General features: G+C 39.0%; 2 protein-coding genes across 2 annotated transcripts; both read right to left on the reverse strand.

Annotated features, from left to right (window-relative positions):
- Positions 1-338: 338 nt before the first annotated feature.
- On the reverse strand, positions 339-6,317 carry aurkb (aurora kinase B). Its single transcript, XM_007260300.4, has 9 exons — positions 6,161-6,317; positions 5,643-5,681; positions 4,798-4,837; positions 4,632-4,668; positions 3,781-3,969; positions 3,075-3,213; positions 2,103-2,251; positions 1,807-1,981; positions 339-967 (listed from the first exon to the last, which is right to left on the reverse strand). Exons 1-9 carry the CDS (start codon positions 6,164-6,166, stop codon positions 785-787), a joined length of 957 nt encoding a protein of 318 aa, XP_007260362.1. The 5' UTR covers positions 6,167-6,317; the 3' UTR covers positions 339-784.
- Positions 6,318-7,072: 755 nt separating this feature from the next.
- On the reverse strand, positions 7,073-9,650 carry tmem107 (transmembrane protein 107). Its single transcript, XM_007260302.4, has 6 exons — positions 9,248-9,650; positions 8,656-8,776; positions 8,431-8,498; positions 8,220-8,320; positions 7,515-7,611; positions 7,073-7,407 (listed from the first exon to the last, which is right to left on the reverse strand). The coding sequence occupies exons 2-6, from the start codon at positions 8,740-8,742 to the stop codon at positions 7,338-7,340; spliced, it is 423 nt and encodes a 140-aa protein (XP_007260364.3). The 5' UTR covers positions 8,743-8,776; positions 9,248-9,650; the 3' UTR covers positions 7,073-7,337.
- Positions 9,651-12,224: the final 2,574 nt, after the last annotated feature.

A 12,224-nucleotide genomic window follows, 5' to 3' on the forward strand; every position in this document is an offset into this window, starting at 1 on the left:
GTACTTAAGTACAGAATTGAAGTACTTAAACTTCGTTTGCCTGAGATCTGCACACTAATGCCATGAATATCATATCCTTAAAGGGTTTGAGTAATCAAAATTGTACCAAATTTAAAAAGGATTTTAGGGGGTGTTTACAATTGTATGTTCGTGTTTTGAGTTTGTTCACATTTAAATCATGATACTTATCAAAAACATATGATATAAACAGGGTCTTAGAAATAAAATAAAAGGGATGTGTTTTTAAAAGTGGTGTGAACTACCCACATATGCAATAAAAATAAAAGTGTTGTGGTATCAACATCATCATAAAAAAGGGTCACAGTGACACCAATAATCAGTCAGTGCGCAATCTTCATCAGACTGCACAAACGTTTATTGAAGATAAAATATATATATTTGAACAGATAAAAATGTGACAAAACATCACACACACAAACCAGTCTTACTCTTAAAAAGGAAATAATGTAGAAAAACACAAAAGAAGAGAGAAAACACATGGGCAGTGTGCAAAATCATGTTCTTATGTACAAAAGGTGAACAACAGAGAAACCAGCAGTCATAAATCAATCTTCCTCCAGATACCAGTAGAGGGTGCTAACGCCCAAACACGCTGCCAGACTCCGCAGAACTGACCCAGTCCTACAGACTTGACTGATCTAGAACCAGCCTGGCGTAATGCAAGAATCCGACTGATGCAGGTTTAGAAACACCTGAACCAACATAAGCACCCCTATCAGAACACTACTGAACTCTATCTGTACATCGTGAGATTAGCAGGGTGTTAGTGTGTGGGGGCGGGTTTTGGCTGGCAGACTGGGGGCAGCACTCGGCGGGAGTTGGTCTTCACCCAGGGATGATCAATGACGCTCTTCAGGGGCAGACGCATGGTGGGGCTGTGTCTCAGCAGCTTAGAGATCAGGTCCCGAGCTCCGTCTGAGACCACTTTAGGAAAGTGCAGATCCACCTGTTTAACAGAAATCGAGAGATATTAATCTGCAGGTATATACAGTAAATATACATGTACAGTATATCTCCCAAAAGTGAGTACACCCCTCACATTACGTTACTGCAAATATTCAATTATATCTCTTCAACACTACACTAAAAAACAACACTATAGAAGTGAGACTTGGACATAACCAAGTTGGTCAGTGTATAAACAGCTTATACAGCAGAACAATTTAGTGTTCAAATTGTGCCCAGTTGTGTTGTCCTCATTTCCTGGTCATGTGACTCATTAGGAGTTACAAGGTTCCAGCTGTGAATGAGGAGTAGGGCTGCAAAACACCAAATTAAGAGGATAATTCTCTAATACTGACCACTGGATATTTAACATGGCACTCCATTGCAAAGTACTCTTTGAGGATGTAAGAAACAGAATTGTTGCTCTACATTAAGTTGGCTTAGGCTATAAAAATATCGCTTACACCTTAAAACTGAGCTACAGCACAATGGCCAAGGTCATACAGCAGTTTTCCAGGACAGGTTAAACTATGTACACAAGTTAGCTTTAAATAATAGCTGCATTAGTGCTGCCAACATTGCTGCAGAGGTTGAAGAAGTGAGAGATCAGTCTGCAGTGCTCAGACAATACACCCTGCATACCCTTTGCCTGTTACAATTGTTGAGTAAAACAAACCAAAAAAAACAAAAAACTGTAGTTACTCCTAAATACCCTGAAACATTGTGATATTTAGAGCCATGATCACCGATCTCTGATGAATTATTACTCCTGTATCAGATCGAAAGATATTTAAGCAAATAAAACTGGGAGTCCTCCTCTCCTCACACTGAAACACACACCTTTGTAATTCGTTTGTAGGTTTCTGAGTGGCTGGCCGTCTCAAACGGTGGGTTCCCCACCAGACACTCGTAGCACAGCACCCCGATACACCACAGGTCCACCTTCTCATCGTGAGAGTGTCCCTCGATCATCTCCGGGGGGAGGTAGTCCAGAGTTCCACACATGGTGCGGCGGCTAGAGAGAGAGAGAGAATAAAGCAGAACTTTAGAAAAGTGCACAGAGCCGAGTTACAGGAAACAGTTCAGGGATGAGTAACAGAACTGAAGCATGGGGAGAGTCCAGGGCTGGTGATTACCGTAGTGAGGGCGCGTGAACAGACCAGCCGAAGTCAGCGATCTTCAGCTCTCCTCTGAACCCCAGCAGCAGATTCTCTGGCTTTATGTCTCTGTGGATCACCTTGTTCTCGTGGCAGTACTGCAGCGCGTCTGAGATCTCCTCCATGAACTGGATAAAACATGTTAAAAGGGTTTTAGGGGTCTGTAAACTTATTTATTAGCAGATTTCTGATTAATCAATCAGATCTTGAAGGTAATAAGAGTGTAGTAAGATATGGCCAAAAAAAATGCTGATTATAAAAGTGATCATTTTAAATTACTTTAACCTTCTCGAAAGGTTTCTTAGAACTTGGTTTGGCTGCACATTTTTTCCCCCAGGATAATAACTTTTTAAGCACGTAAAACGTCAATTTTTGAGCTTTTCAGCATATTTTTCCTATTTACATACATGTATTTAAATTCAAGTTAGTTATACACCCATATAACATTTATATAGAATTTTTACAAGGTCTAATTTCAGTTTTTCCATTCATTTTAAAATGTCAAGTTGTGGTCTAGTATGAATGAATACCACGTGAGCTGTTATTTGTGTATTTCTGTATAGCTCTGCTTTAGTTTACTGGATTAGAGGTCTCTAAAGAAAGACGAGATTTCAGCTCTTGCTGATGAATATTCATACATGCAAACATGTATGAAGCCTCTGATTGGTTAACAGCACTGCAGCAGGGAACGCCTACCTGCCTTCCACCCACTATCACACACAGATGTGTAAGCAAGGTGGAGCAGTCTTTTTTTTTGGGCTACAGATTTATTTCTCCATCTAGTTAAGTGAAGTATTTAGTCAGATAGCTGCTATGTTGCAACGTTTACGTTTACATGCAATAAATCCAAAATTTCAGCATTTTCCAGATCTGGAAATCATTTTATGCACACTGGTAAATCCCTATAGTGATTACAGTTGCTACACAGCACAGGTTGGCGTGGTGTCTCACCGTGGCTGTGCGCTGGTCGCTGAAGCGTCCGCAGCGCTGGAGCTCTTTGTACATTTCTCCTCGTGGAGCGTACTCCAGAATCAGGAACACTCGGGACGAGTCGTAGAAGTAGTTATAGAAGCGCAGGATGTTCGGATGCCTGAACAAAAACCACAAATCCAATCAGTTAAAACAACTGCAGGCAGGTGAACCTGATACCAGCTCAGCTTCTAAATATGGGCAGATACATTTGATTAACACAACTCAACCTTAATATCAAGCTTGGACCTTTACAAAAATTGTTTGCATTAAGAAAAAAAATATATATTTGTGTAATATATAAACACAAACTGATGTCTTGCAAATAAAGCCTGCTAAAAATGTTAGAAAGTAAAGCCCTAGTCATATGATCATGGTCAGCAAAGCCTTGTTTGATAAAAAATAAATCTGGGTATGTTAGTAATACCAGAATTGATCTCCTTATTAACTTTAAAAATAAAACAAATTTATATCGGTATAACAGAATCAGTGCTTTCTCCATACAGTATCAAAAATGCATTTCAAAGATTTTAAATTTCCTTCGAGATAAATAAAGCATCCATCCATCAAAATCAGTTTACTCATTCCCATCTTGTCTCTTTGGGTAAAAGCATGTTCAAATCCATATAAAGTGAAGTAGAAGATTCCAGAAGAAACAGGTACGTTATATTATCTATTTTTCTCTCACCTGAGGCGGGAGTGGATCTCTATCTCTCTCCTGAGCTGATGCTCCACGCCCTCTTTCTCCATCTGAGATTTAAAGAGCACCTTCAGAGCCACCACCACCTTCAGCTTCTTCTCCCGCGCCAGATACACGTTCCCAAACTTCCCCTTCCCCAGCGGACGCCCGATGTGGAAATCTTTAATAGTGAACGTCCTGTAAAAACAAAAAACAAAGTATTAGCAACAAACAAGTCTGGAATCACAGCACAAATTAAAAAAATACTATATAGGCAAGCACATATTTTAGGGGCTCTATTTTTGCAGATTCCTTAAAATTAGCCAAGATTCAAAGTTACAAAATTAAAGCGCATTACATTTAATGAATGTATGTTCTTCAATGTAAATAGGTTTTTGACTTGTTAAAAACAGTGATTGTAAAATTCAAAATTAAGAACAAATGCATTTAGATCAGCACTTAAAAATAAAATGCTGCAAAAAAAAAAAACATTAAAATGTTCTGTCATTTCATTGCAATTCATTTTAATGCAAAACCTCAGATTCTATATTTATGTGCTGATTAATACATTCTACATAGTTATAGCTTATTTTAGCACCCTATATTTATATATTTCTTTTACAGTCGTGTGAATGTAAGTAATGCCACTTAATTACAGAATATGTGCAATAACATTAAAAGAATCTATTAACCCTGTAAATCAGTAAAATTAAATGACATATATAATATAAAATAACAAATATCCTCATCATGCATTCTTCATTTTGAAGGATATCATAGTTTTGATTCTAATTTGTCCAAAGGAAAAAGAAACACGAGGAAAAAATGAACTGCTATTCTGCATTTGATCAATTACTCACTTTGGTGAGGTGGACTTCACTGGTACTCGGCCTGGACCTGACAACACAAAACAAACTAAACCACTCAGAACCAGTTTCAGCTCATATTGGCTAAAGAGTACCAAATACTACAAGAATACAGAATATCTGCAGACAGGAAGTGTATGTGTGTCCATATATAACTTACCCATGCTTTCTGTTTCTGCTCCAGAGCTTGACCCAGACGCCTGTTTAAAGGAAGGACGACAGGAAAACAAGAGTTAAACATTACTAATAAAAAAAAAGAGAAATGATATCAGGTGCTTTCTTCTAATCAGTTACATGTTATCAGGCACTGCATATAGAACTGGGCCACGTGGTGTGCCATATTGTATCATACACAGTATAATGTGTATAATGACACTGAGAAAAACATCAACATTGACAAATCGATGATCACTTTTGATCACAGCTCTTATTTTTCTTGCAAATTCTATATAGCTTGGTCAGACAGGATGACAAATGTTTAGTAGTGATCACAACGTGCATTTTTCACACAATTCTGGTTTAATTTGATGTGTCAATATGCTCTCCACACCATCACTGATTGGTGGAAACTTCACACTAGAACTCGAGCAGTTTGGACTGTGTGTGTGTCTCTCCACTCTTCCTCCAGACTCTGATCCCTTCATTTACAAATGAAATGTAAAATTTACTGATGATCAGTGATGGTTTGGAGAGACATGTCTGTCATCTGCTACTGGTGATCCACTGTGTTAGATTAAAGTCCAAAGTCAGTTTTCCCACAAAACCTTAGAGCAATATTTCATGCTTCCCTCGGCTGACTACTTTTATGGAGATGCGAATTTCATTTAATAACATTCAAATGTTTGAGACACTGATTTTTGGGTATACTGTAAGAAGTAATCATCAACAATAAAAGAAATAAACACTTAAAATAGGTCAAATTAAGTAACTTGTCAACGACATTTAACTTACGTTTTTTGAGATGCACTAGTACAAATTTTAATATAACTTTTTAGTGGATCGTACCTGTGTGAGGAGTGCTCTGGGCTCGCGGTTTTCTTTGTTCTAAAACAGCAGTAAACAGAGAAAGTGCTGGATTAGCTGGTGTTTAGCAGGTTAAACAGTCATAAGTATTACTGGATATTAACTAGCGCTGGGTTAGTCTGTTATCTCGATTAATAAATTAGTGTATAAACAGTGTGTGAACGTTCTGGATCTGATTAGAGTGAACAGCGCTATTTAAACCACTTGTTAGCTAACTAGCTATTTAACGATACACAAGATAACTAGGTTATCTTAGCCAGTGTAAACCAGAACTCTTTATATTGACTATATGGGTAGATAATAAACCTCTGAGATAATCAGAAGCTCTAACTGTGCAATTTAGCTACTTATACAGCATTCCGCTTTACCCGAGTCCCTGACTGTGTTTAGCTCCTTTAGCTAAGCTAACCTTTACATTTCCGCTTTTTCCGGCCTTTAAACACCGAGTTTAATCCCCCGCTCGGGATAAATTACATAAATAAAGTATCATAAATATTTACCTGCATGTTCTACAGCAATAAATGCCGGAATCCCGCAGAAAATCTGAGTTTAATCTGATCAGAACCGGCGGATCTCAGCCTGCACTCTCCTCCAACACCAACCGCCAACTATTTCAAATCCAACCAGCGGCGCTCCTCCTCCCCGATTGGCTGAAACACATCTTCCCTCTCTCTGATTGGCTTGGACCGCCTCTACCGTTCTCAGATTGGCCTGGATCGACTCTGCCGCTCTCTGATTGGCTTTCCTTCAAAAATACCACGGAAACCAAAACATAAAAATAATATAAATATATATGTAATATATAAATTAACGAAAAATAAATACATCGTTTAATAATCAAATACTTAAGGAAGTATACATTTTAATACATGTTTCAATGCCTAAAACTCTCTTTTTTAAAACAAAACCAAAACGTATTCAATGTCTTTATTTTCGTCTTATTTATTTTGCTGGTTATTGCAATATTTGTAGTTCTCACATAAAAAAATAGAATTTTGTTATTTTAATTGATTTAGTTGCTTTTTGATATATTAAAAAAAATCGTTTTATTTTCAGTGTACCTGACCAAATTGTATATTTACAGTAACGTGCTGAGTGCAGTAGTAAACTATATAAAATACTAGTAAAATAGAATAAAGTTAATAAAATACTGATTAAATAAGGCCTATATATTTGGAGAACAGAAGAAGCTCTAATACTAATTGAGACAGTATGCACTCTGTATAGTAGAGGTATACAACAGAGGTGTGTGTGTGTGTGTGTGTGTGTGTGAAATTATTATGATATCTTTGTATTTAAAAGTCTCCAGGCTGTATGAACTTCATATTGCTTAAAGGTGTAGCGTCAATATCAATTTAAAGGATTTAGTATTTAAAATCTGAAATGTATAATAAAACAAGGCAACAATAGAAAACTGTAAAATACTTTATTACATTTTAAATGTAAAATGTAAACAAATAAACAAAACATTAATTTAAAAAATGCCTTTCTTCTTGAACTGTATAAAGTTCTGTAAATAGTGAAACACGGCAACTGTACACCACTGGCGACAGCATTTCTGTAACAGTTCACCCAACTGTGGTTTTCCTGGAGTGCAGTTACTGTTCAGTCTTCTAAACACGAAGACAAAAATTCATAATCCAGCATCTATAAACCACAGATCCCACACTGCAGGAATCACATCGCCTTCTTCTTCAGACACAACACTGCAAACATCTGTACCAGCTCCCCCACCGCAGGAACCACACTGAAAAACACAGAGACCAACACCACATTATCATCACTGACTTTATGTTTATTTAGGTGCAGTATTCTAATGTTATATAGAGTTAGTTACAGTGTTTAGGGACTGACCTGCAGAGGGAGAAGATGACCCAGTAGTACCAGCACTCCCACTGCTCGAAGATGAAGAAGGACAGACTGACGGACGCGCTGCAGTGAGCTGCTACAGCTGGCAGAGGGTCAGGAAATCAGCTGATCACACTGAGTTTACATCACATTTATTACAGAGCATGATCAACTACTATAAATAAAGTAGATTTTAGTTGTGTACAAAACGTTGTACATGCAGCCAGAGACCAGTAGGGGGAGCAACACTCCAAAACAGAGCAATTTCTATATTAAACTATGGGTGTGTCCCAATTGTGTTCTAGTCACTAACACTAACTAGTGTTTGAGTATGAAGTATAAATACAAGAGTGAAAGTTGAGTATACTAATTTTAATACATATTAGAACCAGTCGAAGTGGTTTTAATGAACACTATTACCCCACAATGCAATGCCAAACAGAAAGGGAGGAGCTACTCACATCTAGAACAAAATTTACAGATAACAATGTAAATGCAGTGGCATATCCGCTATCAGAAAAAAACTACAACTCCCATAATTCTCATAAATCTGGCCTTACCACAAGAACACTGATCAGCGATTCACTGATGAAAACTGATTCAGCCCCTGAATTGTGTTTGCTTTAAATAAACTGTGGGAGTGTTTTCTCATGGTTTGGTGAGCAGGTGTAAGTGTGAGCACTGTTTGTGTACAGACGGTGGTGAGGATACACAGCAGGCCTTGGTTAGTGTTGAACATGGAGACGCCTGAGAAGAACCCAAGCAGCTCCAACGCAAACAGACCCAGAGTCACCGACAGACCGATCACCAACCTGAGAGAGAGTGAGAGAGAGAGACAGAGGGAGAGACAGGGAGATATGATGAGATGAGAAATGACAGAATAAATAATTGTAGTTCATTAGTCTTTGGGTGGGTTGTTTACCGGTTGTCCTCGTTTCTGTACTGGTCCTCAGTGAAGTCGAGTGGAAGGCAGGCCCTCACATTACTATCCTGTAAAACAGCAAAACCACTGTATTAACCTGTGAGGATACAGACACTATAATTTACCACATTTAAAGAGAATTTAAACAGACTCCAGGTTCACTCAGTTAGCAACAGTTTACATTAGGAGATGGTAAGCTAGGTGAGTGAAGGTCCAGAGGATTACCCGCGACCAGAAGATGGTGATGACGATAACGAGATGCGCCGTGAGCGTCAGAAACCGAGCGGGCACTAGACTGTTTATTACTGACATCTCTAATCAATCAGTCCAAAACAGCCATCCACATCTATAAATCAATAAAAATACAATCAATTTTCTGTCGATGAAGCAATAATCAAATAATCCAATACTCAAATGTGAGTTTTGTGCACATACTCAGCATACACACTTGCTAAACATCAGCCAAATGTACAACACACTTGCCAAAGTACAACAGCTCACAAGTACACACTAAATCTTTAAGATCACAAGTACACTTTAGTTAAATCTTTAAGATCATTAGTATATACTAGCTAAACTTTTAAATAGTACACACTATTTAAATATTTAAGATTACAAGTACACTACATCACAAGTGTACACTAGCTTATTTTAGCAGATCCCAAGTAAGCACTACGTAGTGCACACTACTCAACTTTGTTCACTTCTTTGAAAAAGAAAACGATTTGCTAAGTGGACAAATTGGATCAAGTACAAGTACACTAAAGTGAACAGAAGTGAGCAATCATTCTCCTTGTAAAACACAAGAAAAAAGTACCTTTATCCAGATGCGCCCTAATTTAGACCTCTAAACCCCGAGTGCGCACTGCCTAGGCGCCCTAGACCCGCCCTGAGTGAGTATTGGGACGCGGCCCCAGATCCGCAGCAGCAGCGGGAGCGGGAAGCTCTTCTTTCCTCAGTAAATAAAAGCAGTTCTGCGGGTTTTAGCGGTGTTTATATTCTCTCTCTGAGAGAAATGCAGCAGATTTATCAATAAAACAGCTTTTAAACGCAGAGAAACCCCGTAAATACTGGATTTAAACACAAAGTGCGGATCAGAATAAACACAGAGCCACCCGTTACCACAGCAACCTCTTCTTCTCCAGTCCCGGAGCGCATGCGCACTAAGCGCCGCTGCGCCCCTGCAGGCCAGGAGGAACACCTCCATTTAATTTAAAGTTAATTCATTCAAAAATAAGCTTTAAACTACAGTTTATTAAAGAAAAAATATTATTTAGCTTTAAGAGACTCGACATCTTAACAAGAAGCGGATATTTTAGGATATGAAACTATTCCAGTTAAAATTATAGTATGTAATTAGATTAAATTAAATTAACTATAACAATACAATTACAATACTTTTATAATCAAAAATGATACTATGGTGAATTTGATGCGAAAAAGCTTTAAAGTAACATGCATTAGATGTATATTGTGTATTTATTCTCACTGCATTTAAAATAAATGCACTATAATATTAGTAATGTATTATCTCTGTGTAACAGACACCGTAAAGCTGTGTGTGAGATTTCACTCTACTAAAATTGATCAGGATAAATAGCCTAACCAGACTAAGAGACTGTAATTAATATAATTATGATACCTTTTGCTTTTAGAATGAACAGGACTTCCTCAATAAAGCAGAATCACACAGAAATTCAGAACTAAATATTTATTCCCCTCATTAAACACATTCAGTTCAATTAACACAACATCCATCCACTCTTCTCCACCTTTATTCTTCAGTCCTTTATTTCTTAATCGAAATTGATTTTTCACAGTATAAATTATGGTATCAAAAGACCCATCCCTGCCTGAGGCTCTCAACACGTTCTACGCCCGCTTTGAGAACCCTGACACACCCCCCAGCACCAGACTCCCACACTCACCAGGAGAGGAGCCCCTCAGCGTGACACCAGCAGAAGTAAGGAGGACGCTGAGGAGGATTAGGATACAGGAAGAACCGATCCACAGAGGATGCCATTTCCTCCGTGGTCCACACTGCCCTCACCCACCTGGAGCAGAAGGATTCCTACGTTCGGATGCTCTTTGTGGACTTCACATCTGCTTTCAACACCATGATTCCTCAGACACTGATAACCAAACTCTCCTCACTTGGACTGAGCTCTTCCCTGTGCAACTGGGTCCTAGACTTCCTGACCAACAGGCCGCAGTCTGTGAGGATTCACAACATCTCCTCCCCCTCCATAATCCTCAGCACTGGCTCCCCTCAGGGCTGTGTGCTGAGCCCCCTCCTGTTCACACTGCTCACATATGACTGCTCACCTCTCCATCCAGGCTGTCATATTGTGAAGTTTGCGGACGACACGGCAGTGGTTGGATGCATCACAAACAGAGATGAGTCCAGCTACAGGCAGGAGGTGGAACACCTGGAGGGTTGGTGCAGAGAAAACAACCTCTGCATCAATGTAAAAAAGACAAAGGAGATGATTGTGGACTTCAGAAGGGGCAAGCATGCCCACCTCCCCCTGCACATTGGAGGATCTGCGGTGGAAGTGGTCGACAGCTACAGGTACTTGGGTGTGCACCTGACCAGCAACCTCACCTGGAGCAACAACACTTCCACTCTGGTCAGGAAGCACATCAGCGGCTCTACTTCCTCAGGAGGCTGAGACGAGCTGGACTCGGGAGCGCAGTCCTCACCTCCTTCTACAGATGTGTGGTGGAGAGCATCGTGTGCTCCAGCATCAATGTGTGGCATGGAAGCTGCTCTGCTGCAGACAGGAAAGCACTGCAGAGGGTGGTGAAGGCTGCACAGAGGATTGTTGGAGTCAGCTTCCCCAGCACCACAGACATTTACACCTCCAGGTGCAGGAAAAGGGCCACCTGCATCAGGAAGGATCCCACCCACCCAGCACATGCACTTTTTGTCCCGCTTCCCTCAGGACGGAGGCTGCGGAGCATTAAGTGCAAAACAACAAGACTCAGAAACAGCTTCATTCCGGAAGCTGTAAGACTCTTAAACTCCACTTAACAACACACTGCACTGACACCAAGGACAAATTACTGTTTACTGTTTACCAACATGGTCACTTTACTTGCACTGAGACACTTTATCTCCACTGCTCTAATTCACATTATCATGCTGCTATAGCACACTTGCACTCTGGACTTCATGTTGCTGAACCTTCTACTCTCTATTTATTTTTTTTATTCTTGGGATATTTATCTATCTATTTTGTATATTCTATTTCTTTTATTGTATTCTTTTTTTATCTATATATCTATTAATAACAGCTCTTTGGGTGTAAAACTGGATCGTGAGATCACAATTTCGTTCCACCTCATGTACCACATGTGATGCGAATGACAATAAAATCTCCTTGAATCCTTGAATATGAAATTACGTCACTTGTGTTTACAGAGAATTTCCTGTAGGTGGTGACAGAACATCACTAAGAGAAACATCAGCACACCATGAAGATTACAAAAATACAGAGATTAAATCCCAAATTACTCCCTAAAAACTCCATGAGTATGGATATATTCAAGTCAGGAAATGACAGATCCTAAATCTAAACAGAGAATTATTTATATGTTATAGAAAATGATTTGTGAATCAGCATGTAGTGCTATGTGGCCTCTCAATAATAAAGAGTCCTGTAAACATTATAAACTCATCAGGATGTTCTCATCAGTTAGTGTTCTAATCTTGGCCAGTGTGTCCAGTTTATTATCTGTACAGTAAGTAAATGATTTATTAATAATAAATTACAATATTTTCTAATAATAAA

Source organism: Astyanax mexicanus, chromosome 19, assembly GCF_023375975.1.
Source record: "Astyanax mexicanus isolate ESR-SI-001 chromosome 19, AstMex3_surface, whole genome shotgun sequence".
Classification (NCBI taxonomy): domain Eukaryota; kingdom Metazoa; phylum Chordata; class Actinopteri; order Characiformes; family Acestrorhamphidae; genus Astyanax; species Astyanax mexicanus.

What these genes read in the sequence shown, in the direction of transcription:
- tmem107 (XM_007260302.4), bottom strand. Translation starts at nt 8,742, where the DNA reads ATGTCAGTAATAAACAGTCTAGTGCCCGCTCGGTTTCTGACGCTCACG. An exon ending in CACTAACCAAGGCCTGCTGT is followed by an intron (nt 7,612 to 8,219) that starts GTATCCTCACCA and finishes ACCCTCTGCCAG; the next exon opens with CTGTAGCAGCTCACTGCAGC. An exon ending in GTCATCTTCTCCCTCTGCAG is followed by an intron (nt 7,408 to 7,514) that starts GTCAGTCCCTAA and finishes TGTGTTTTTCAG; the next exon opens with TGTGGTTCCTGCGGTGGGGG.
- aurkb (XM_007260300.4), bottom strand. An exon ending in GTGAAGTCCACCTCACCAAA is followed by an intron (nt 3,970 to 4,631) that starts GTGAGTAATTGA and finishes TTGTTTTTACAG; the next exon opens with GACGTTCACTATTAAAGATT. An exon ending in GTTCACGCGCCCTCACTACG is followed by an intron (nt 1,982 to 2,102) that starts GTAATCACCAGC and finishes CTCTCTCTCTAG; the next exon opens with CCGCCGCACCATGTGTGGAA.